The 27,626-nt window shown below is 40.2% G+C and overlaps 1 protein-coding gene across 1 annotated transcript; it reads right to left on the bottom strand.

Moving 5' to 3' along the window:
- Positions 1–23: 23 nt before the first annotated feature.
- P4HB (prolyl 4-hydroxylase subunit beta) lies at positions 24–26,876 on the bottom strand. The gene is made up of 11 exons (XM_027850094.1): positions 26,537–26,876; positions 24,360–24,566; positions 23,717–23,850; positions 23,350–23,487; positions 12,884–12,988; positions 9,802–9,927; positions 8,769–8,969; positions 7,976–8,096; positions 7,659–7,840; positions 6,959–7,045; positions 24–1,166 (listed from the first exon to the last, which is right to left on the bottom strand). Exons 1-11 carry the CDS (start codon positions 26,685–26,687, stop codon positions 1,086–1,088), a joined length of 1,533 nt encoding a protein of 510 aa, XP_027705895.1. The 5' UTR covers positions 26,688–26,876; the 3' UTR covers positions 24–1,085.
- Between the last annotated feature and the right edge of the window lie 750 nt (positions 26,877–27,626).

The following is a 27,626-nucleotide window of genomic DNA, read 5'->3' as shown; positions in this document are numbered from 1 at the left end:
GTTAGTAAGATAAAGGCAATACCAAATATTAAAATTTCAACTTTATTTGGCCAATGTGTTCAGTTCCAACATTATGGTGGAAATGTTTAAAGTGTTATCAAGTCTGATTGAGCTCAAACATCCTTGGCCCATCCCCACACAACTGCCCTCCCTAATTGCCAATAATCATAAGTGTCCTGGTTTACTACATCAAGTAGGCCTTGGAACCCATTTTGTACACTTGGAAAAGAACCCAACATTCACAGAACAATGCACCAGAAAATTGTGGAACAAAACCCTGTATCATAACAGGGAAGAAGGTGGTACTACATCTGGATCTAGTCTAAGGAGGGGAGGCAGAAACTATCTTCCCCTTCACCAATGATTGTTGTCACAACAAAGAAATGATGGCATAGTCCTGCCCAACTCCAGAGCATTAAAAAAGTGTCTTTAAAGCAAAATACAAGGACATTGAGCCATGGTTAACACTGGTGTGAAGGGGAGAGTCCTTGCATTTTAGCTTAGTGGTTGCCCCTCCCCAGACTGAGGAATGGTCCATTCCAGGGAGGACTAGCTAAAAGTCCTGTTTGACTGTTGTTTGACACCCTGACATGTTGTTGAATTATCAAATGTGTTTAAAAACCCTACAGGCAGGATTTTTTTTAAAAAGGGATGACGTGAACTTTCATAGGAGATATTATGAGTGCGGCATACACTAAAATGGTTTAGTAATGACAACAGCACTCATGCTTTTAACTTTACAACCCGCTTCAAACCAAAAAACACGTGTGACAAAAAAAAAAAAAATATACAAAAAAAAGTACATCACATCCCCCACCCCTTCCCCTGAAAGAATAGGTGGCTCACCAAATGACCTGGGCTATTAAAGATAACTCACTTTTCAAAAATTGAAAAGCAAAAAGGAAAGGACATTTGAATTTACATACATGTTACAATGAATATTACTTTTTTAAAAATCCCTGGATTTTCAATCAACATTCTCCTTCAGTTGTGAATCTTACAAGTTTCCAGATGCATTTGCTGCTTGGTTGGAGCAGCCCGTAATGTAGTGTCTTGTTTTTGGGATGTCAACTTAGTTCTCCTCTTTACAATTCATCTTTCGGGGCTACTTGATCATCATCTTCTTCCATATCTGGCTCTTCAGCTTCTTCCAAGTCTTCTAGATCCTAGTTAAATAAATGGTTTTGATTACTTGCCAGTCCAACACTGACCATTTCTTAGTATCCAGCTAAAATCCAAAATGCCAACTCAATACTCCTTTATTCTGGAGCAGACTGGTTATTCTTGTTACCTGAGGGGTTCACTTACACTGCCACTTATTAAGCCAATATTAAACAATCAACCAGGTCTTTGAATAATTCATGAACATACTTCACAGGTATTAGTTTCAAGAATCAGGCAGCTTCCTCCTTACCAACTCCACCCACCCATCAAAGGGAGGGAAATGAGGATATTCATACATAAAAGGAGAAAAACCAAGTACCCCAATCTACAGGAAACCCCAATGGTCTTTCAGATTTATTTTCAAAAAACAGTACAGAGGACACAGAATGTTCAAAGATAAGGCAAATAAGCTAAGCATTGTGACAAGTACTGGATACACAAAGACAAAAATGAAATAGTCCCTGCCCATGAGGAACTTACAATCTATGGGGTGAGGCTCTGTGTGTGGTACATATAAGTATCTACTGAATAAATCCAAAACAGGGAATGCAGGGAGTGCACTTGCAGTTGGGAAGGAGGGGAAACATCAAGAAAAGCTTCATGAAGAAGGTAGTGTTTAAGACAAGTCTTGAAGAAAGTGAGGTAAAGATGAGGAGGGAGGGCTAATGCAAAGGCAAAGAGACTTTTCTCTTTCACAGGTGAACTGCTATGTGTGAGAAACAGAGAGAAGGCCAACTTCAAAAGGCAAGGAATGGAATGAATATGTAATAAATCTAGAAAGATAAGAGTGGGAGGGGGTGGAGCCAAGATGTCAGAGAAAAGGCAGTCACTTTCCTGAGCTCTCCCCAAAACCCCTCCAAACACCTTTAAATAATACCATAAAACCATTCCTAGAGCAGCAGAATCCATAAAAGGATGGGGTGAAATAATTTTCCAGCGAAAGACAATTTAGGTCAGCAGGAAAGAAAGGTCTGTCACATCTGGGTGAAAGTGGAGCACAGTCCAGCGCAAGCCACAGCCCCAGCAAATCAGGCCTTGGGAGTCACTGAATCAGCAGTAGCAGCAGCTGCTTCCAGAGCTCTCAGCCCACAGTTGGTAAGGAGGTTGAACAACTGGTCACAAGGAGATTACAAAGGTCTCTTTGGTAGCACTGAAGTAGGACTCTGTTGCTTTTGCCAATACTGTGACCTGCCAATACAGGTCACAGTCTTTGGTGGCAGTCCCAGGGCAAGGAGGAGCACTAGCCCACCAGAGCTTTCAGCCACAGTGGAGCAAGGACCCTTGTCACAGTTCCAGGACAGAAAAGAGTGCTTGTGGTCACTCACAGATCAGAGCATAGGTCAGGAGAGTAGTAAACACACCTCTCCTTAGATCATACCACCTGGAAAGAACTGAAAACTTACAGGTCCCTAGAAGTATCTGTGAAAACAGCTGCAGAAAACCCCTGAAGCTTGGGACAGTGCCCCCTTCACCCTGGAAGAAGAGCACTACTTTAACAAAGAGTTAAAGGTCAAGAAATAGGCTGGGAAAATGAGCAAACAGAAAAAAATTCTGCCCATATAAAGTTACTGTGGTGACAAGGAAGATCAAAACATACATTCAGAAAAAGATAAAGTCAAAGCTCCTCTACATTCAAAGTCTTCAAGAAAAATATGACTGATTGGTCTCAGGCCATGAAAAAGCTCAAAAAAGATTTTGAAAATCAAATAAAAGAAGTAGAGGAAAAATTGAGAAGAGAAATGAGAGTGATACAAGAAAATCATGAAAAATGAGCCAACAGCTTGTAAAGGAGACAGACAGACAGAGACACAGACACACACACAATACTGAAGAAAATAACACCTTAAAAAACAGACTAGGTCAAATGGTAAAAGAGATACAAAAAGCCAATTAGGAGAAGAACACCTTAAAAAGCAGAATTGGTCAAATGGAAAAAGGAACAAAAATTCACTGAAGGAAAAAAAACTCCTTAAAAATTAGAACTGGACAAATGGAAATAGAGGTACAAAAGCTCACTGAAGAAAATCATTCTTTAGAAATTAAGAAGTGAATGAATGGAAGTTGATGACTTTATAAGAAATCAAGAAACAATAAAACAAAACCAGAAGAATGAAAAAAACAGAAGACAATGTGAAATCTCACTGGAAAAAAAATCAACCTGGAAAGTAGATCTAGGAGAAATCATTTAAAAATTATTGGACTACCTGAAAGCCATGATCAAAAAACAGAGCCTAGATATAGCATCTTTCAAGAAATTGTCAAGGAAAACTGCCCTGATATTCTAGAAACAGAAGGTAAAATAGAAATTAAAAGAATCTACCAATCACCTCCTGAAAGAGATCCCAAAATGAAAACTTCCAGGAATATTATAGCCAAGAAGAAAATATCGCAAGAAACAATTCAAGTATCATGTAGTCACAGTCAGGATAACACAAGATTTAGCAGCTTCTACATTAAAGGACTGGAGGGCTTGAAATATGATATTCTAGAGGACAAAAGAACTAGGATTACAACCCAGATTCATGTACCCAGTCAAACTGAGTATAATCATTCAGGGGAAAAATTTGGCATTCAATGAAATATGTCTTTTAAGCATTCTTGATGAGAAGACCAGAACTGAATAGAAAATTTGACTTCCAAATACAAGACTTAAGAGAAGCATGAAAAGGTAAACAGGAAAGAGAAATCATAAGGGACTTAATAAGGCTAAACTGTTTACATTCCTACATAGGAAGATATTTGTAACTCATAAGAACTTTCTCATTATCAGGACGGTTAGGAGTACACATAGAGGGCATAAGTTTGAGTTGAATACGAAAAAGGTTTTACAGTGGAGGAGAGGGAGGAGGCAATGGGAAGTGAGTGATCTTTACTCTCATCAGATTTAGCTCAAAGAGAGAACAACAGACACATTCAATGGGGTACAGAAATCTACCTTACCCTACAGGAAAGTAGGGGAGGGGAAGGGGGACAAGAGTGATAGAAGGGAGATCAGTTTGGGAAAGGAGGCAGTTAGAAGCAAAATACTTTTGAGGAGGAACAGAGTGAAAGAGGAGAGAATAGAATAAATGGGAGGTGGGGGGAAGATAGGATGGAGGGAAACACAGTTAGCAACAGTAACTGAAAAAAATTTTGAAGCAAGTTTCTGATAAAGGCTTCATTTCTCAAACACATAGAGAACTGAGTCAAATTTATAAAAATAAGAGCCATTTCCCAATTGATCAATCATCAAAAGATATAAAGTTTTCAGATGAAGTAATCAAAGCTATCTATAGCCATATTAAAGAAAGTGCTCTAACTCACTACTGATTGGAGAAATGCAAATTAAAACAATTCTGAGGTACTACCTCATACCTATTACATTGGCTAATAGGACAGAAAGGGAAAATAATAAATATTGGAGGGGATGTGGGAAAAATGAGATAGTAACGCACTGCTGGTGGAATTACGAACTGATTCAACCATTCTGTAGAGCAATTTGGAACTATGCCCAAAGGGATATAAAACCATGCATACCCTTTGAAGTAGCAGTATCACTGCTAGGTCTGTATCCCAAAAGAGGACCTATATGTACAAAAATATTTATAGCAGTTCTCTTCTGGTGGCAAAGAATTGGAAATCAAGGGGATGCCCATCAATTGGGGAATGACTGAACAAACTGTGGTATGTGATTGTGATGGAATACAATATTGTGCTATAAGAAATAATGAGCAGGATGCTCTCAGAGAAACCTGGAAAGACTTGCATGAGCTGATGCAAAGTGAAATGCACTGTGTACAAAGTAACAGCAATATTGTAAGATGATCAGCTGTGAATAACTTAGCTATTCTCAGCAATACAATGATCCAAGACAACTCTGAAGGACTTATGATGAAAAATGCTATCCATCCCCAGAGAAAGAACTGATGGCATCTGAATACAGATTGAAACATACTTTTAAAACTTTATTTTTCTTCAAGTTTTTTTTATGGTCTATATTTTCTTTCACATGATTAATATGGAAATGTTCTGAATGACTACACATGTATAACCTATATTGAATTGCTTGCTTTCTCAATGGGGGGTGGGGAGAGGAGGAAAGGGAGAAAATTTGGAAACTCAACAAGTTTTTAAAAACGAATGTCAAAAATTATTTTTATATGTAACTGGGGAAAATTAAAATAATAAATTTTTAAAAAAATAGGGTGGGCCAGGGTGTCAAGGACTTTAAAAGCCATAGGCAATTATTGTAATTTGACCTCTTCAGTAACTGATCAATATATAAAATGGATTTCCCCAAATAATAACTGTATTTAGAACCACAGGGAGCTACAAATAAAAACACTACCTCTTGTATGGCAACACATTACGCCTCCTCCCCTAATTCCTACCCTCTTTTAGAAATATCAAGAGTATTTTTTCATAATCTTAAGTCTAAAAAAATCTTTGTTTTACTTGAAAGAAGTAATGTTTTCCCTTGAACAGAAGAAAATGAAGAGAAGATAGTGTCCTTGTCTAAAAGTCCTTCTTACATGTTATTAAATGATTAATCAGTTTTTTTAAAAAATGCCGAATTAGCCAAGGACAGACTTCTCTTTGAAATTAATTAAGGTACTAAGAGATGTCTTTAATTCAATTAATAGAAGATAGTCTCTGGAGTTTACCTTTGACCAGGAAAAAAGGAGAATTCTTAGGAGTGTTTAAATTAGGAAGGAATGGTTTTAGAAAAATGATTCTCCAGAGTGACTATTATTCTGTTTGATGAAATGTTCCTTAAATGTCGTCCTCTTATTTAATCTTATTACGGAATTTTTTTTACTTTGTTCTCAAATCCTATACATTAAGTATGGAAAAGGGCTTGGGCAGAGGTATTTTCAAAAGGCTTGGGTTCTCTCTCAGCCAGAGGTTCTTAGTAGTTCAGTGAAACCTATGGACACCTCCTTAAAGCATTTTTAAGTAATTGAAGAAAATGCTAAGTTTCCAGTGAAAATAAAGATGGGACTTTTTTCCCATCCAAATTCACAAGACCCCAGCGGTGCCTAGAATTATTTCAGTAATAAAGTCTACCTCTAGAAGATTTGGCATAAAACACAAAATAAAGAGTTTTTCTTTACTTGTGTCTTTAAGACGGCTGCAATCTACCTGCAACAGGACAAGCACAGTATAGGGTATTATACAAAGACATATACATAAGGAACAGAAGAAAGCAGAGATGACCATTGAGACCATGGGTTAACTGGGTAGGGTGAGGTGGGGCTACTCTAGAAAGGACTCAAAGAGCAACTGGATGGTTTTAAAAATCACACATTCTGAACTGAAGCAGAAATAAAAACCAAGCATTCAACAAATGTTTTTCTCTAAAAAGATAAAGAGTTCAGAATAAACAAGGAAGAAGTCCCTTAGCAATTTCATCGTCAAACTTAGGATCCAGATCATTAAAAGTAAACAGCATTCAATCATCTAGAGCTATATATGTGTTAGAAACCACTTTGAACTGCAAAGACTAAAAGAACGTGCTAATATTGAGGGCCCTCCACCCAAACCTGTCTAAGACCATGTGTCCTACCCCATCATCTTTGATCTGTTTATAGTATAGCCAGGGGAACAAGGGACATAATGATTTCCTCCTAGTAGGAGGAACTCTGTAAACAGCAATATAAGTCTGTAGGTCAGAACTATTCATGGAGGGAATGCAGTAGAGTGTGCAAGGATAGAATCTATCAGAATATAGTTTCGTCAAAAACTAAAAGATTTTTCTCTCACTAAAGAAGGGATATATGGATCTATGCTAGTATTCAAAAGAAAAAATACTTACATCATCATCCCCTGCCCCATCTAGCCCACCACTCTCCAGGAACTTTTTGAAACCTTCTAGTGTTCTCTCTCCATTGTAATCAATTACCTGTAGGGGAGGCGAGGGAAAAAGGGGGAAGGTGAAACCAATACCCTCTAAATCCTGCACCCCCCTTTGACAATTTTTACCCCCAAAACCTCTCCCTTCCTACACAAAGTCAAGGAGCTCAGGAAATGTGTGTTTCCATTAACCCACAAGGGAAAGAGCTTCTGCTGTGGGGTACCAAAACCAAAAGCCACACCCCCACTTACAGCTCTTCCACTCCTTCCCCACCAACAAAAGGCCCCTTCCCAGCTCCCTTACCTCTGCGCTAAAGCAGCCCCAACCCGATCCTTCCTAGCTCCTGGCTCCCTGGATGACAGATCCCATAGAGAGGCTCTCAAGTGGACTTGAGGGAAGGCAGTGGCATTGGGAAGGCAGGTTATGAGAAGAGTACATGCTAGCATCATTTGCATGGAAGCAAGTCTTAACCAGCCCATGATCAATCCCACCCTCCCCCCTCCCCAAATCTCAAACACAGCTTAGCTTCAAAGATAAAAAGCAACTCTTTCCTTTCCTTCCCCAACCCCCACCCAACATTAACATCAAGGTCAGAGACAAAGCCATCCCACTGCAATTGGTCCTTTCCCTCTCCCACTTCTCTCCGCTGTGAAATCCTTACCGTCCTGTCAGCACTTGCAGGGAAGAACTTTAATGTGGGGAAACTATGGACTTTAACTGCCTCTACTTCATTAGCTGTTGAATCCATCTTGGCAATGACTATACTTTCATGATCCTTGTAAGTCTCTCCCAGTTTGTCCCAAATGGGAGCCAACTGTTTGCAGTGACCACACCAGGGAGCATCTGTAAAGGTTGACAGGTCAACAGTCAGCACAAGGAGATCAGTGCTCCCTGACCCTCATGCTATGAACAGAGTACTGTGCTATTCCAATTAGGCCTTTCTACATTGCAAATGGAAAAAATTACAAATCTACTTACAGAATTCCACAAAGACATTCTTTTTTTCATCAAAAGCAACTTCTTCAAAGTTCTTCCCAACCAGTACTTTAACAGGCTGCTTGTCCCAGTCATCAGGTAGGTCCTGGCTCATTAAATGGGGCTAAAAATCAAACAGGGAACCAACAATAAACAAGTGCTCCAGAAGGCCTCTGGGGCCTACACTAGCAGTGCTATTGCTCAGTGGGTCAAATGAGACTCTTCTCTCCATCTTGGTTTATTCCCCTTTCACAAAGAAGCAGCCTGAGCAAGGAGGGACTGAAGTTTAACTAGGGGATTATACCATGGTCCTACTGCTCAGCTGATAAGCCTGAGCACTGAGGTGCTAGACCAAACAATTACTGCAAATTACAAGGGGGACAACTGGGGCAAAGGTTTTCCCAGAAAAACGAGACATAAATCCTTCTGTTTTCTGAGGATATGGGAACACTGGTTAAAAGACAACTAACTGGCTTTGATATGTGTGCCTGAGTGGCCCCATAGCCAGAGAGATTCATTGTGGCTACCATATATTAAAAGAGGAGTTATTTTTGTGCTGGCATTGCTGCATCTAGTCTCATGGGCCTTTTGGCCTACTTTGTGTACTGTTTGCTAGATGCTCTACAAAAAGCTGTAGGGGGTCCGAGATAAAGATAGCTCAAAAGACTATGACCTTGCTCTGAGAGGTTGTACATATGGTTCATGCTTACACTATTTAAGCCAAATCATCAAGAAATCTAGGTTTCAGTTTCCTCATCTGTAAAAATTATGGTAGAATTCCTTTCAGCTCTAATACCTTGACTTTGCCCTCCAAAAATCGGTCACAGAATTCTTTTATTTTTTCTGCCGTTAATTCATCTGCCTCAGGCTTGTACTTGGTCATCTCCTCTTCCAAAGTGATGAGGCGGACAGCAGGGCACTCCTCTTTCTTTAGACCAAAGAACTCAAGGATCCTCTGGTTGTCAGTGTGGTCACTATCAATGAAGATAAATAGGATCTTGGGAACAAAAGAAAGATTTTTGACATTAGAAAGATTTGAGCTATTCAAGATAATTCTTGCCTTCCGCAGTCAAGTTCATGCTGAAGAAGTTATTATATTCCCTAGTTTAAACTTTGGATCTGATATTCCCAGGCCACAACAAATGGCAAGTATAAAAAGGTACTAAAGAAACCACACGTTCCCTTTTATCCCTCCATTCTTAAGAAATAAACAATAGATAATAAATGCCTGCACAACCTTTTAAAGGGAAATTTTTGATTTCCTATTAAGATTTCCCTAGTAGAGGTGGGAACAAAGTAGCCTAGCAAAGGCATTAAGCTACTCACAATTAGTGCTCCTGACAACTATTAAACATCTTTTTTGGGGGTGAGATGGGGAAAGGTGTATAACAGTAGAGAGCAATTTTATTTAGCAAACAATTCCACTGACAAGATGGATATGGAAGATAACAGTTAAAATGGTAAGATCTTTAAAATTCATAGTCAGGACTCCAAACTGTGATCAGTTTGTTATACTTTAATAAATATAAAAACTGCCTATGGAATGTTAAGCCTACACATAAGACAGTCAATAACTCCTTAATCAACATTCCATTTATTTCTGATTGTACAGAAAAATAAACAATCTTATCATGATTTTACCTCAGGCAAGGTAGGATTCCTTCCTGCCTAAAAATGTATCTAGAGCTACTAAAACCTGTATTTATAAGTCTATATAAATATTTCTCTGAATTGTACAAGAGGTATCAGGGACCCAGACATCTTTGCTTTGTCATTTTCCCCTAAAAATTTACTTTTGCTCTATAAAATCATTGTTAAAAGTCACGTACCTTGCCTTTGAAGCTTTCTGCTGCTTTTTTGAAGTTATTCAGTTTGTCATCATAGTCAGAAACACTCTTTGGCAGGAATAACAGGATATGAGTCTTAATTTCACCTCCAAAAATTTTGGGAGCCGTCTGGTTAACACAGAAACACATGTTGAAGAAAGAGAAAAAGGAATGACTCTTTCGAAAGCACTTCCCATTCAGGGCCTTCATCTGTCACTCACACATTTAGGAAACCAGAGGTTACTCAGCAATCATTTTTAACTTACCAACTACATGGACTCAATCAAGAGTTCACTAGGCACCTATTATATGATGGACCCTGGGGATACAAAGAATAAACACAGTTCCTGACCTCAATGGGCTTATATTTTATTGAAATGGGAACCAACACCTACACGAAAAGGCACGTATAAAATAAATACAATCTGGGGGGAAGTGATCAAGAAAAGTTTCATGACATAGGAGTTTTGTCAAGTTTTTATGGAAACACGGAATTCTAAGAGGCAAAAGTGAGGAGGGAGTATGAGGGACAGGAGACAGAGATGGAAGACCAAGCATAAAAAACCAAAGAAAGCCAGTTGGGGCTTACTGAAAAGTACAGGAAGGGGAGACTGGGAAAGTAGGTTGGAATCAAGTTGTGAAGGACTTTAAATGTCAAACAGAAGAGTTTGCATTTGATCCTAGACATAATAGGGCACCAATGGAGTTTACATAGTGGGAGAATGATACAGTCACATTTGTGCTTTTGGAAAATCATTATAGCAGCAATACGGAGGATCAATTGAAGAACACACTTCAGAGGTAAGGAGTTCAATTAGGAGACTACTGCATAATCCAGGAGAAAGGTAATTAAAAGCCTAAAACAGGGTGGTGGTAAGGTGAAGAAGAAAAGGGGTCAGATTTGAGAGATGTTAGTAGTGTTAAGCCTTGGTGATTGGATACATAAATTTTGTCTGTATCTCCAGTGTCTAGCACACAGAAGGTGTTTATTAAATGTTTATTAAGTGGAGTGAGGGAGAGTGAGGACAATGCTGAGGTTAAGAAACTGGGAGAGTTAAAGGATAACAGAGGGAAGAGGCATGGGGGTAGGAGAGGCCCGTGGGATATTCAGTTAGAAGTATGCTCAAGCACAGTGGATAAAGATGCGGCCTTGGAGTCAGAAGGACCCAAATTCAGACACTTCACACTTACTAGCTCTGTGACCCTGGGCAAGTCACTTAACCCTGACTGCCTCATCAAAAAGCAAAAAAAGAAGTATGCTCAACTAGAGTTCATGAGAGATACTAGGGTTGGATATAGAGATCTAGGAAATCATCTGGCTAGAGATCACTAAATCCATGGAAGTTAATGAGGTTAGCAGGTGAGAATGCAGAGAGAATAAAGTACCAAAAATGGTCTGTTGAGGGTACACCAAATATTAGGTGACATGATACAGGTGATGATCCAACACAGAAGACTGAAAAGGAGTGATCTGATGGAAAGGAGAACCAAGTGAGCAGTTATCAGGAAAAACCCAAAGAGGAGAGAGTCAATACTGTTGAGAGGTCAAGAAGTATGAGGCTACAGAAAAGGCCAGATTTGGCATTTAATAGATCACTAGGAACTTTGGACAGAACAATTTCAATTCAGCATCTGAGACAGTCAAATTGCTCAGGGACGAAAAGTGACTGAGAAGGGAAATAAAAGCAATTAGGTATAAACAGCTTTTTCTAGAAGCGTGGCATGGGAATGGGAGCAGAGACATAAAAAGATGACAAAATCTAGTTAGGTTTAAGGATGGAAGGACATGGGCATGTCTGTAGGCAGTAGGAAAAGATCAGAAGATTAGAAAAAGGGGATTACTGTGGAGGGGGAGCAAGTTGATGGAGAAGGCAAGAAGGGATGTGATCAAGGGTAAATGTTGAAAGGCTGACTTTGGCAAGCAAGGTCACATTTTCAGAGATTGGAGTAAAAGGAGAGGATGAATAGAAGGATCAGAACAATGGATTGTGACATGCAGAGAAATGGAGGAGGAACTTACGGTGAACAGTTTCTATTTTTTCAACAGAATATGAAGCAAAGTACTCAGCTGAGAGTAGAGAAAGGAGATGGTCTGGGAGGTGTGAGGAGAACAGAACAGGTTTGGAATCTGATCTGTGGGAAATGCAATAGAGAATTAACAGTGAGGACTAAAAGGACTGCCTTTCTGCTAAGGGCTCCAAGTGGGATCACAATACTTAAATCTTTGTTTTCAACCTGGCTTCATGATTTCCTCTAGTTCCCTTCACGAGCACCTAAATAGGATCTGAGGAGGCAGGTGATGGGAGTAACCCAAGGATAGGGTCTGACAAGACATCAGTGTTGATAGGACTAGGGGACAAGAGCTTTGAGAGCAGAGGACAATGCAGAGTTAAACCAGTTAACTATGTGTTGAGATTGGGGAGGGAGAAAAGTAAAGTTAGAGTTGGAATGATACCCTAGGAGAGTACTGAGGAATCAAGGGATTGAAGGTCTCATGAGGACAAAAAATAAATGGCTTTAAGAAGGCTAAGGCATAAGAGATTATCGACAAGAGGTTATATATTATCTGATAAAGGCATTTTGGAGGTTTTGAACATGGAAAACTGGAGACTTGTGAATAATGGTAAAAATCAAGAGTGTGATCTTCTATCCCTATGTGGAGCTAAGGTAGAAGAAAATTTCAGTCATGGGAATGGAAAAGACAGTAATCTGGGGGTTAATCAGCCTCGTCAGTTAAGGAATGAGAATTCTTGGGGGATAATGGAAGGGGAAGATGGGAATAGAGTAGGATATTGGAAGGGTAGGGTTCAGGTTTCCAGGATGAAGAGTACAGCAGTGGGAGCTTGGAATGGGGTGGCTTGCTCTTAGGCAGCCAGCACTTCACTATCACAGGGATTAGGATGGAAGGAAGTAGCGTGAGAGATATATGACAGGCATCTGACCAGAGGGTGAGGGGGATTTCTGCTACCTGAGGTCCAAAGCGATAAATGATCTGCTGGAACAGAAACACAGGTCCTTCTTGCTTCCCAATTCTTGAACTCTCCCTTAACGAGTTAGTAGTATGTTGTATAGCAAAGCCTCATACCTGTTCAGTGAACTCAATGACCAAGGGCAGCCGGTGATAATTAACAAAAGTCAGCAGGTTCTCCTTGGTAATCTCTCCTTCGAAGTTGTTTCGACCTTCATCAAACTGAGAAAAAAAAAGGGTTACAAGTTAAGCCCTATGTACATTCACACGTACCATTCTGGGCTCTCTCCAGTGGTACAGTTTGGCAGCATCTCTGCCTACTGGCCTTGTGTATCCTACAGATCCTAGCAACAAAGAAAAGAAAACAGGATTGTACAATTAACAGTCAAATTTTCCCAATAATACCTTGCTCAGGATCCAAGATTCCTTGCAACAAGTTAACAAGGAATTTTTATAACTGCCACTGTAGCCAAACTCAAATCTAAGTAGTCACAGATATAAGGAACTAATCTGACAATCAAGCAGAGCTGTGACAGAAAAAGTTGCAGACCTCAATCTCTGACACTGCTCTAGAACTGGAAAAGTAGTCATGAAGAAAAGCTAACCTAACAATGCCGCTTCACAACATGCTTGAAAGTCTCAAGCCAGTCAATGGTCTCCCCAAATCCAAGTCAGTGGGAGTCTGGAGAAGAAAGTGTCACTCTGGTTAATAAGGACCAATAAGCAGTGATGAAAAAATGTTTCCCATTTACCAGGGAAGCAACCAAAGAAAGAGACGTACTGAAACACAGCTGATACTGCATTTGCTGATGAACAGTAGTTTACTTATGAGAGCACTTTGTCCCCACAGGGTATAAGGTGGCATCAGGGTTAAAACAGATGTTCACTGGACATAAATGTCAATCTAATTGCCAAAGCCCATTTCATAATAAAACAACAACTATTTTTGCCCTCAATTCTGAGAACCCTCATTTTCTATGGTGCCAGGAAAAAAGGACATTGGTATATTAGGGTTCATATGTACACCATCCATTTATCCCAAAGGTTTTATTTAGGGCATGGGTCAGAGTTTTATTTCTGAACCACTTGTGTTTCAGCAACATATTCCACATCACTGGCCTCTCAGCCTGGGAAGTTAAAAATCTCAGTTATTCTTTCATTTTTTAGTAAAATACAATCACCTGGTACTAACAAAAAGGGTCCTTTAAAAAGAGGTCTCACAGCTCAAGAAATTTAAACCTTTATTATTGACAATAGCAAACTTCTAAAACCAACTTCCTATTTCTTTTAATTTTTGGAAAGGTACAACTGCTTTGGGCACACACCCATGCATCTTAATTTCCAGTCTGGGCAAAATTAACAAAGATAGTCACAGAAGTATCTTGTTTCTGCTTACACACCTGCTAGAAACCACAAAAACAATTTAAAAAAAAATCCATTCCTAATAAGTAGTTAGTTAGGATTTAAACAGTTCTCAGGAGTAGATCTGCAAATTATAAATGACCACATGAAATTATGCCCCAAATCACCAATTATAAGAGAAATAAAAATAAAGCAATTCAAGTTTCATCTCACTTCACAGAAATTGGCAAAGGTAAAGAAAAAATGAGAACAGTCAATGCTGGAAGGGCTGTGTGAGAAGAGGCACCCTGAGGTATGCAATCATTCAGTTAACAAGTATTTATTAAGCTATGTGCCAGGCACTGGGGATACAAGTAAAAGCATAAAATGATTCCTACTCACAAGGAGCTTACATTCTAATGGGAGAGACAAGGATATACACAATATACAGAATTAAGTTAATAAATACAAAGTAGTTAAACATAAGGTAGTTTGGAAGGGAAGGCACTAGCAGTTGGCACACTGAGGTACACAGATGCATACATACATATGTACGTATGGATATGTGTACATATACAAACACATGTAGGTTTAGGTATTGTTAAAGATGAGTATACAGGGAGAAAATAAAAGGGCCTAATAAAACTTGGGAAACAAGAGTATGGTATGGATGTGCCAGCAAAGAAGACTGAGGAAAGGAGGAGGACCAGAAGAAGAGTGTCAAAAAAAAAATCCAGAGTCCAGACAGTAGTCAACAGTGTCAAACACAGCAGAAAAACCAAGTGGTAAGCACTCAGCAAAAAATGACTTGGTAATTGAGAAATCACTGGTAATTTGGGTGACAGCAGTTGAGTGATGAGGTTGGAAGCCAAATTCCAAAGGGTTGAAGAGAAAGTGAAGTGAGCTAAACAAAGAAAAGCACACTGCTTTTTTCTCAGACCTTGGCTGACAAAGGGAGGAAGGATATAGCAGGATAGTTTGAGGGGATGATAGGATTTAGTGAAGGTTTTTTAAGAACAGGAAAAGATTTGAGGCTGTTTAAAGGCAAAAAGGAAGAAACCAGTAATTTGGGAGAAGCTGATGAGAACGCAATCTGTTGGCAGACAGCGGCGGGGGGGGAAACACGACTACTATAATATTCTTTGCTAGTTATTGTTAGACATTGTCTATGTATCATATGTTTTTGTTTAATTATTTTTCTTTGTAACAAAAGAGAGCTCCATCTGGATGAAGATTATTTGTGTGTGTGAGTGAGAGAAAGAGAGAAATACATAATGCAAAGACAAAAAGAATCAATAAAATCATATACACATATATACATTACCCTTGTTGGGCCAGGTACCCACTAAGATAATTGTCATTACTATGTAATAGCAGTAATAAAACTCTGAGTTATTCTTTCATTTTTTAGTCAAATGCAATTAACTGGTACTATCAAAACACCCCAGAGTCCAGAAAGTCAACAGTCTCAAATGAAGCAGAAAAACCAACTGCCAAGAAACCAAATTTTCTAAATCTATAAATGTTTTTTTCAAACCTTTTTACTTGCAAAAAGAATGAGAGGACAAGACAAAAAGCAAAATACAGTTTCTTTAAAATGATGATTTGGTGACTAATTTTTGAGACTGGCATTTACAAGACCACTATGGCTTCAGAGAAACAATGGCAAAACAGGCTTTTGGACCCCACCTCTTTGCAGGTTTAACAGTAAGGAACAACGGGAGCACAGGCAACCTGTCCCTTCTTATGCCTCAAAAAATACACATCTTCTGCTTCTAACCAGAGTACATTGTACCTGGATTTTCCTATGGAGAAGGCATAAGAATAGAGTGGTCATAACTTTATCATGAATGAACTGTTATGTATGCTATGAGTGCATTTAGATAAGGTATTTAAAAAAAACAAACAAAAAACTCTACCAATTGACAGGGAATCTCAAGAAGTTGTAGAAATAAGGTAGAGTCACTCTATCTAGATCTTTGAGCAATTTATGAGACCTCTGAAGCATATTTATGAACTAGGATAAAAGGATAAAGTTAGGGACTATTGCTATGAAATGTTGCTAAGTCTAAAAAGTCCCTGTGTCTCTGGTCTCAGAAATAGCTTTAATAAAAACCAGGTAAAAGGTTCAGTTAAATAAATCATACCAAAGAAAGCAAAAGATAACCTGTTGACTAAAACAGACAAACCAAGGAAAACTGACAGCTTTATCAACACTGAATGATACAAATATATTAAATGCTGGACTACTTTAGTCACTAGCATTAATCATACACTTCCCCCCCACCCCAGTTAGGATAACTCTAGAATGTCACTTGACAATTGGCCCATGGTCTAATAATGTTTACAGAAGCTGGCTGTTCTTGCTGTTACTAACACTCATTACTAATACTGCCTGAACACTTGAAACCATGGGATGATGTCAGGCCTGCACTGTGAAGGCAGTCCAACTCTGCCCCCTATTGCTCTCAGTGGTACCCTGAAGGACCTCATGGGCACCTGGAGCTCATGCAAATGATTATCATGACTGGAAGCTGCAGCACATTTAGGAAACTTGTTTGGTGAAGGGGGTCTGGCAGTAATTCAATTCAATAAGCATTTGTCAAATGCCTGTTTAAGTTAGTATTCATTTCCAGAAGGCCAGGGCTTGATAAGTACCCTAATAAGTACAGTACAAACCAAAGCTCACCGAAGTGATACAAAGTGCCACAAGGGATCCCCCTCCACCCAAAAAGGCAAACACATTCAGGTGAAAGGGGAAAACAAGGGTAGAAATGGTAGCTGAGGCAGGCCTCAAAGGACTTCTCAATATACATTAAATGTCTACCATGTGCCAAAGAGGATATGATGAAAAAATGCAACAGTTCCTATTCTCAAGGTACTTAATTCTATCAGGGTAAAAAACAACTACATATAAAAACATTCATAGCTTAAATATAAAGCTAAAAAATAAAAACAGAAACAAAGCACTTAAACACAATGTAGTTTGTAAGAGTATTAGTAGTTGAAATTGAGAAATTCTAAGAGATCAGGGAAAAAGATGGTATCTGAGGCAAACACAAGGAGGGAGTACACCCCTAAGCACTGAGGCCAGCCAGTGAAAAGAGAGATGGGTGAACAGAGAGAAAGTCAGTTTGACTAGATGGTGAGGCTGCAAAGACAAGTTGGGATCAGGTTGTAAAGGGCTTTAAAAACCAAATAAAGGAATTTCTACTGTATCTGAGAGGAAAATTACTTTGGTAGCAATGTGTAGGAATGACTGGAGCAGAGACATAAATTGGGAGGTTGCTGCAATAATTCAGGCAAGAGGTAATGAAGGTCTGAGCTAAGGTGGTGGCTGTGTGAATAGAAGAGGTCAGATGAGAGAGGTAAAGGCAGAAATAGTTAAGATCTGGCAACCAATTGGATACATGGTCAGGCAGAATTTCAACAAAAGAAAGAGTACCCAGACAAAGGGAATACACAAAAGGTACTGAGGCCAGAAAACCAAAGAGGCAGGAAAGACTGATCAATGCCATTAACAGAAAAGGGAAAATAAGGAAATAGTCTTGGAGACCAGTGAAAAAGAATGCTAACTTCAGTTTAAAGTCATTTCAGTGACTACATCCTACAAGCACGTCGGCAATGTAGGACAGGAGCTCAGGTGAGAAGTCATATCTAGAAAAACAAACTTCAATTTTTAGAGAGGCAATAGTTTAAATTATAGGACTGGATGAAATTGCCAAGAAACTGAGTAGAAAGTAAAGAGAAAATGTAGAAGGCAGAATGTTGGAAAAGAAAACTTACATTTAGATGACAAAGAAAACCCAGCAAATAAAGGTAGAATTGGACTACTTTTATAAAGCAGACCAGGGAAAGTCTCATTTTTGTCAGGTCTCTGGCAATAGTAATGAGAATAGCAGTAACTACTGCTCCTTTTCTTACCCAGAAAAAATCTACATAGTGTCAGGTAATGAAAACCAAGGGAAGAAAATTCCAAGGAGTAGCTACGTACTTAGTGTCAAGTACTGCAGAAAGGTCCAAGAAAGAGAAGACTACTGGATTTGTCAATTAGGAATTACCTCAATGAGACCAATTTCTATAGAATTATGAGGGCAGAAGCCAGACTAGAGGGCACTGAAAAATGAGTGGATAAATTACTCTTGGTAAAAGTAAGTCAGGGAGTATTATCAATAAATTAGCAAGCATTGCTTTAAGTGCCTGCTTACTTCCAAAGATACAAAGACAAAAAGACCCTGCCTTTCAAGGGGCTTATGTTCAAGCCAGAGAACACAATATGTGTGTGTATGTGTGTGTGTGTGTGTGTGTGTGTGTGCACGCGCGCACATATACATAATATGTACATCTATGTACAAACCATGTGTTTCTATGTGTAGAGACATAGGTAGATAAAATAAACACAAGGGAATTGGGAAGGAGCCGTTGCAAGCTGGGAGAAAAGAGATAATCTGGCTTGAAAGTGTAAAAGGATCAAGATAAAAGAGTCTTCCAGAATAAGGAAGATTTGAGAATATTTGAATACAGAAGGGGAAGAAGGTGGTAGACATGAATGAAAACAAAGGGAACAATATACCCAAAAGCAAGAGAAGATGTGATCCAAAAAATAAGTGGTGAGGTTAACCCTAGCAATCCTATGAGGTGGGAAGATAAGAGATTCTGAATTACAAAAGAAGGAAGCTAAGAGAATTCCTATAGGGAAGCTGCTGGCACAGTAGATGAGAGCTGGAAGACCAGATTTCAAATCCAGCCTTAGACACTTCCTAGCTGTGTGAACCTAGGCAAGTCACTTAACTTGTCTGCCAGTTTCCTTAATTCTAAAATGGGGGTGACAGCAGCACCTACCTTGAAGGGCTGTTGTTAGGATCAAATGTGACATTATTTGTAAAGTACTTAGCACAGTACCTGGCACACAGTAGGTGCTTCAGAAATGCTTCTTCCTTTTCTCCCCCTTTCAGCATAAAGTATGTATCTGCTGAAAGTGGGAAGAATGAGAGTGTATTGAAAGAGCCACTTCATGAAATAAAATAAAAAATAAAAAAGATTTAAAAGATTTGATTCCAAGCAGCTTTGCAGGCCCACCTAAAGTTATTATGAATTGTTAGTGTAGTTTCATCAACATGGCAAATATAATAAAAGATGAAACTATTACATTTGTCTTTAGTGTCTCCAACATTGACAAATACAATGTTGATGGAGCCAGGAATTTGGCTAACCATTCTGGAAAACTAATTTAGTACTATTCTAGAAAAGTAACTAAGCTTCATACCCTTTGGCCCAGCAATAGCACTAAGGGCATTTACACTAAATAGATCAAGGAAAGATTCTTCCTGTCCCCATTACCAAAATATCTCTAGCAATACTTTTTGTGGTAGCAAGAAAATGTAAACAAGTGTTTATGTCCAATTGGGGAATGGCTGAAAGAACTGTAGAATATGAATGCAATGGAATATTATGATGAACAGAAAGAATTCAGAAAACTTTGGAATGAATACATGAATTGAAGCAGAACAATATGTAATAATTATAATAACACAAAAGAAATAATGCAATAACATAAAGGGGGGGCAGCTAGGTGGCGCAATGGATAGAGCACTAGCCCCTAGAGTCAGGAGCATCTGAATTCAAATCCACTCTCAGACACTTACTAGCTGTGTGACCCTGGGCAAGTCACTTAACCCCATAGCCTAGGGCCAAAAGGCAAAAATACATAATATATAAAATAAATAACATAAAAGGAGAAAAACACACCAAATAGCAAAAAAATTCCCATCAATGCAAAGACCAATCCTGACTCCAAAGGAATGATGATGAAACACAGCACCTTTCTCTCAAATGAAAAGTGATCAATTACAAATATGGAACAAGGCCCATGCAGCTGGGCTGTGTTGGTGGTTTGCTTAACTGTAATTCTGTTACAAGAGATGACTCTAATGGGAGAAAGGTATGGTACTGGGAAATAGCAGTTATATAACAATAAGCATCAATAAAGCCTTTTTTAAAAAAATTATAGCATTGTTTTATTTCATGATGAAAATGGCTAATCATATCTGGGGACTAGCAGGATGAAAGTGTGTCAACTGAAGTCCTTACGCACTAGATTCCCTAAGCTAAACAGGCAAGGAAGCCAGAACAGACTAAAAGAGTAAGGGGCTAACACAGAATAAGAGGAACAGTAGTGTATATGCAGGTATAAAAAAGAATAGATCACAAACAACAGAAGTGCTTGCAAATGTTAAAGCACTACATAAATGCTAGCTATTATTATTTCATCTTAGCATTTTTAGCACCCTTTAACAAAGTAGGATCTGAAATTCGATTACACTGGTAGAGAAATACTTGCTGTGGGGGCAGCTAGGTGGCACAGTGGATAGAGCACCGGCCCTGGAATCAGGAGGACCCGAGTTCAAATCCGGCCTCACACACATAACACTTACTAGCTGTGTGACCCTGGGCAAGTCACTCAACCCCACTGCCTAGCCAAAAAAAAAAAAAGAGAGAGAGAGAGAGAAATATTTGCTGTGGGAGAAAATAAGAAACAGTAATTTAGCTATATGTCCCTCAAAATTTTAAACTTCTTTCCTACATGAAGAAAATTTGACCTTAGGTCTGTATTCCTATTGCCCCCAAGTTATCTTAGTTAATTAAGCAGACAAAGTTCACAGGAGTAGTTTATGGCCCAGATCCTTCAGAAAAAGGCTGCCAGAAGGCAATGTTGTTTGTTTCATGGTTCATGAACAAAGCCAGCTATCTGTAATTCAGACATCTGCTAACATGAATTGAAAGCAGTTTTTACTAATTAACCTCATGCCCAAAACAGAAGAATGGTCAGTCTCAGAATTAAATTCAACAATATTTATCAAGAGCCTATTGCGCTCTTAAAACTGTTAGGCTCAGATGGAAAAGAGCATCAAGAAATAGTCTCTGCCTTAAAAGCTTACAATCTCCTTAGGGAGATTTGCAAACATCAAACAGTTAGAAAATCTAAGTTAATGAGTAGATGCCAAAATAAATGAGTCAGATAAGTAAGGAGATGTGCACTAGACTTTTCTGAAGAAATTATAATTCTTGATGTTCCCTTTATACCTGTAATGATAGGACACACTTTTTCAATAGTTTGTTCAAACAGATTTTAGAAAAATCTTTTAACCTCCAAAATATTTTTTAAAATATCATTGAATCATACTGGTCTCTCCTTGCAATATATTCCTCACTCCATCCATAAGGGGAGACTTAATATCACTGAAGTCCAAATTGCTTAATAGGTATTTAGTATATCTCTTAGACCTAAGTATTTAAATTCCATTTAAATGATTCCAAAACACTTTTCTCCCAACAATCAGTAGCTCTAATAAACAATGCCCCCTAGGAAAGCCATGAGCCTTGCCCATTTGTCCCTGAATTAACATCAGAATTCCTTAGGAAGAGGTCTAACAGAAATAGGAAATTATAGTAGGATTACTAAAGCAAATTGTCCCCAAATCACAAACAATTCATTCTTATTGTAAATAGCTTCTATGGTACTCTTTTATGAAGGACCATCCCTTTCACTCTTTTATGCTACAAAATTCTATTGAAGAGTATGTGTCAATCTATTTTGTATATGCTCAATCTAGAATATGAAAAACTATTCCATTTCATTTAGCCTTTATTATACTACTTTTAAAAAAAATCCCTAGATCTAGATTCTAGTTGCCAACCAAAACTTTTCTTTCTCAAACCACACAAGCACCTTCCCTTTTCCTTAAAGAATCATTATATCTACTTTCAAACTGCTTATCCTTTTCAGCCAACTTATGTTCTAACTTCAGTACTTTTCACTCCAACTTGCTCAGTGCAGAAAGCTCTCCAAAACAGATACTTCAAAGAACTTAGTTCTTTTGAAACTCACTCAAATAAATCTTTCTATTTCTAATATAGTACTACAAAAAGTTATTGCTTTACCTAAGTGGATCATTCTGCAGACGTCTAAAAGTGATTTTTTTTTTTTATGTAATTTCAATTTGCTTAGGACATGGGGAAAGGAAGGAGTGAAGGAGGGAGACAGAAAGAGGACCACACCTGTGGAGGGAGAGCACCTGGCACATGGTTCAAGGACACATGGGAGCCTCAAGAACACACTGAGACAGGACAGAGAAGCAAGAGTAGAAGGAATATATGGCCAGGGCCAGGCACATAGGGGCCTGCCTGACCAAACATAGAAAAAGAACATGCAGAAGGGGCAGACAAATGGGGGCTGGACACAGACAGGAGAGGACAGTCTTGTCAAGCCCATCATGGGGACAGACACTTGGTGATACTGGAGTTCGGAGTGCTAAGAGACATGATCTGATCAGGGCAAACATCTCTCTTAGCTCCTGAGGTCTCAAGCCAAGCCTTTGAGTTGCCATGTCTCTGGGTATCCTTTCTTCTGCTTTCACTTGGAGGTTTTTCTTTTGGCTTTTTTTTTGGGGGGGGGGGTTTAAATGGCACAGTACTATATAAAATATAGGATTTTTTTTGGAATGCAGAGTTCTTTCAGAATTCTTTACTAACATCAAATTTGCATGATGCAAATTTACTTAAAGTGAGAACTGTCTATATTTTTTTCTCCTTTGGTACTCTGGTTTAAGTATTTCCAAATGGTTTATCTACCAACTACCATTTGCTATCAGATTTTTTTAAAGGAAAAAAAAATTGAATTTTCCCACAGTACATTATGGTATACAAACAGAAACTTTTCTCCTAGGTAAGTTTGTAGGAAGTCAGCTTCTGAATATTCCAATTTTCAAGTGGGAAACAGTAAGAAGCTAAAAGAAACATTAGGGTCCAATGATTAAGCTGGTTTAAAAGACCAGACTGTCCCTTTAAAATGGTTTTAGGGGCCAGATAGGTGGTACAGTGGGTAGAGCACCTACCCTGAAGTCAGGAGGACCCGAGTTCAAATTAGACCTCAGACCAAACACTTGACACTTACTAGCTGTGTGACCCTGGGCAAGTCACTTAACCCCAATTGCCTTAAAAAAAAAAGTTTTAAAAAAATAATTCTACTCCAATTAACTACCAAAATGACTTCATTACACAAAACCTTTACCTTAAAAGTCTCATTTAACACAAATCCCCCCTTGATCTGATCAAGATGTAGAATCTCAGGTCCACTATGTTCCAGAGCCTCATAGGGCAAGGTGCTCAAAAGTATTATTATTCTTTGCAGACAAAAGCTGAATTGAGTTTCACTTTAGAGTTCAACAAGCCAAATAACTCACCTTCTTAAAAAGGATAATGCCATCTTTATCAAATTGGTATTTGGAGTACAAATCAGTATTGGAAGAGATTCCAAATGGGATATCATCGATAGACTCTGCAGCCAACGTGAACTGTTTGACAAGTTCTGACTCTAGATTCTAGGAGAGAAAGATCGAAAGAGAAGGGTTACTGACTTACTTACATAGTCAGTATGTACCTGTAAACAATGGAAACATCAGACCCCGTGGCCCATCTACGGTGAAGGTTCCTTACTTAGCATATGCCAGTGCCCTGGACAACAGAATGAGATGCAATCACTTGCTCCAATTGTGCAAGAGATGACATAGAAAAGCAAAAGAATCTGAAATTAAGTTCTAAAAGATCTACCTTGAATAAGCCAATAACAGCAACTTCACTGGAATCCACCAAGGACTCAGCAGCAGCAATGTCTGTCAGCACAGTGACAGCTGGACTGGTGCGTTTCTTCAGCCAGTTCACAATATCTTCAGCTTCTCTGCCAGCTGTATACCCCACCCCCAAAAAAGTTCAGATTTACTTTGATGTCTGGAAAGGTTCATTCGTTATAACAATGAATTTCCCAAGTAGGAGAGGAGGAGAAAGGATATAAAGATCAACAAAAGCCTAGGCCTGGCCCAAAAGTAACTTGCAGTTCCTATCACCAAATCACCTTGGAGCTTTGGGCAAGTCAACCTCTTGACTTGAGACTTTTCCTAGCTGTAAAGTGGGGCTAATATCTACCTTGATCTTATCCTCACAGGACTACAGTAAAGATCATAGCTATGAAGTACTTTGAACTTCTCAGCAGTGGCTAATATATATGGATACGGTATTATTCCTGCCCTACTTAACCTCACCAAGTTGCTAGAAGGACAAAATTAAACACATAAAATACTTTGAAAAGTTAATCCAGTAGCAAACAAATCTAAGGCATTATATTGTTTTGTTTTTTTCTCTTGCATATCTACCCCTACCTAAAAGAACTTGATTACTTCCTAGGAAGAGGACCTACCTGTATACTCTTTAGGTGAAGCTGTATCTCCATTCTTAAAGAATTTGATAGTGGGGTACCCCCGAACCCCATACTGCTGTGCTAGATCAGACTCTTCAGTGGCATCTACTTTGGCCAATCTGATTTTAGAACCTTCAGCCTTCAATTTTCCAGCTGCCTTAGCATACTCAGGTGCTAGAGCTTTACAGTGACCACACCAAGGAGCGTCTGAAAAGAAAAATAAAGCATTAAGCAGGAGCACCTGATCTAGTTCTATTTCTTTTGACAGCTCCCCTAACCTCTCATAAGATTTATCTTCACAGAAACTTAATAGAAATAACCATTTAACACACTGGTAAATGAGTTCTTGGAGCCTTTCAGCAGTATAAGGACATAAGCTATTCCCATCAGATGAAAACCATAAATACCCAATCTACATTGTTACTGAATGCTCCTGGTGGCTTTTTAAACCCTAACTAATAACCATTACCAAGCTTGGTAATGGTTATGATGAAATGATGAAACCTGTGGTTTCATCAGTGTGACAGGAGTCCCCCCCCCCCTCCCCCGCTCCAAACACACACATCCCTATGACTGAGAAACTTCTATCAGTGCACTTCTGTATCTGCAACTTATTGTCTTTGAGACTTAGGAGGTTAAGCAAGGGGTGGGTAACGTGTGGCCCTGTAGGGCCTCAAGTGCAGCCCTTTGAATCCCTGAAAAGTTTGGATTCAAAGGGCTGCACTGGAGGCTCTAGAGGGCCACATGTGGCCTGAAGTCAAAGGTTCCCAGGTCCTGAAAGCTATCTGCCCAGGTCTGGGTCAGTATGTGCCGGAGGCAAAAATTGAACCTTAATCATCAACAGATGATTAGAAAAAATTTGTATCTGGAATCACTGCCATCCCCTTAAATTCAGGGCCATCAACACTTTAGTCATCTACCCAGTAAAGCTCAAATGATCCACGATACTTGAGTTTCCTCTGTGATCCCAACTCATCCATGCCTGTTACATTCTGTGAAACTCTTGTCCATGTTTTCCCATAAATTCACCACAGGCGGTCTACTCAATATGGCAGAGGACTTCCCCTGACATTATGGGGGCACCAGTTAAGACCTTTGAATGTACACCTAGTGACCAGCCCATCTTCTTTTCCTATCATATTTCTTTGATTCCTATTCTTTTTTTCAAAGTTCCTCATTGGTTCTATGTTGCACCCAAAGGAAACAATTATCTTGAAACTGTAAATGTGGCATACTATTCAAGTTTATTACTCTCACACTTTGTTTCGCTGTTTTGTATCACAGGTTAGCAACTATTACCGCTGAAGAGATTACTAAAAGCTCACATGACAACACAAACTAAGTTTCAGCTTCTGCTTTTCACTCCTATTAAGACAGATATCATAAATTACCAGGGGCAGAAGCATCCAGGTGACACTGGAACATTAAGCCATGGAACGATTCTTTTGTATTTGCTTTTGCCTAAACAAGCCGATTCGCTTCTTTTCATACTTTCCGAGAAAGTTTGCCATGTGGACTTCATGCAGAAAGACACCTAACTAGGCTCATCAGTCAACCTTAGAAGTTATTGAATGTAACAACCTAGGCCTCAAAAATAAAGTGTAACGGACAGAAAAGAAGGCTTAAGTTTAAGTACCCCTTAAGGGAGGATCAATACTTCTTTTCATCCAAGAAAAAAAAAGGTAGCTTTTGTGAGACTTTTCCTATTCCCTCGGAGGTGGCCTGAACTACAAATAAAGGACCTGTGAACCCCCAAGATCTCATATAAACTTGAAACTTCGGGGGTTCTACAGGGATATCCCTCTCCCCTCCACCCCGAAACAAAGAGCTTGGGCAGGACGGTGTCACTCCGGGGACCCAGCCGGGAGGGTTCATCCTGCGGACCCTTCCAGCTCAAGCTAAAGAAGGGGAAGGGAACAGAAGGCACGACGTCCACTGAGGCCAAGGCGCCCTCGTTCGCCGGGAGCCCTGGGTCCCCCACTCCTGCTGATCTCAACTGATGTGAACACCTACCTACCCACCCGCCCCCGCCCACCCCGAGGTGAGGAAACGCGGCTCAGCCGCCGAGGCCCCTGGGTCACCCGCGCGCCCTCGGCCTGCCGGCTCCCCGACAGCCGCTCGCTTTTCGGGGGGCCGAGGCCGGCAGGGCAGGACAGGACCGGGGTGTCGGCACTCACAAAACTCCACCAGGAGATACTCGTAGGTCGCCAGCGCCTCCTCGAAGTTGCTCTTCTTCAGGACCAGGACGTCGTCCTCCTCCTCAGGGGCGTCAGCGCGGACCCCGGCCGTGACGGCCAGGGCTAGGCAGAGCAGGACACGGCTCAGCATGTCTCTCTTCGGGCCCGGCGAGCGGCGGTAGGCCGGAGGCACGCGGAAGGGGCGGGCACGAAGGGGACGGTAGGGCTAGCGCTGCTACGGTTACCTCCCCGGGACAGAGAAAAGGGCTGAAGCGCGCGTTTCGTCTTGGGGCCTTGCCTTTATAGATCTCGTCCCCTGGAGTGCGCGCCCGGCTACCTCCCACTTCTCACTGGCTTCCGCGCGCGCGCTTGCTCCGCCCCTCACCCTGTACCGATTGGCAAGCTGACTCGGGCACCTGCCATTTTTCCCCTCAGATTGGTTGCTAAGTTAGGCCTATGATCAGCCTCTGAATGGCTGCAAAATGGAACTCTCCCTCTTCCGCTTATAATTGGTTAAAAGCAATCACGCTCACGTCCTGCCCACATTTCTTATTGGCTTAAAGAGAGAACTTTCTCTTTCCCTACTTCTGACTGGTAGTTCTCACCGGCACCTTCCCTTTTTTGATTGGCTGTCACGTTTGGGGAAACCCGGATATTGAAGGGTTTGATTGGCTAGTAGGCGCACGCGCCCTTTACCGTTTCCTTGTAGAACGTGGCAATGGGGAGGGTGAGGTAAGGGAGAGACCCAGTTGAAGTACTGGGTGGCGCGTGCGCTCAGGAAACCCCTCGTGTTGGATTCTAACTGGACCGCGTCTCCCTAGTCGTCACCGCCTCCTCCCCCAACCCCCACCCCGTACTGAAGGAAGTGTCCGTGAGGTAACTTCCGGTGAGCGTGTGGTCCGTGTGATTCCTGCCTTGGGAAGTTTGGAAGGAGAGGGAAGGAGAGGGGTTTGGAAGCTGAGGCGCTACCTGCGCACACGTGGTCCCCGCGATGCCCTGGACTGCTTGCATGGGGCCTCGAAGTGTCCGGCGGTCGGGCGGCCGGCGGGCTCCGTCTCTCGGGACTCTTTTCTCCTCGAGCCTGATGTTG

The sequence above is a fragment of the Vombatus ursinus genome, unplaced genomic scaffold (assembly GCF_900497805.2).
Source record: "Vombatus ursinus unplaced genomic scaffold, bare-nosed wombat genome assembly UNPS02008996.1, whole genome shotgun sequence".
Classification (NCBI taxonomy): domain Eukaryota; kingdom Metazoa; phylum Chordata; class Mammalia; order Diprotodontia; family Vombatidae; genus Vombatus; species Vombatus ursinus.
Note: the sequence above shows the minus strand (reverse complement) of the source record. Positions and strands in the feature narration are given on the sequence as shown.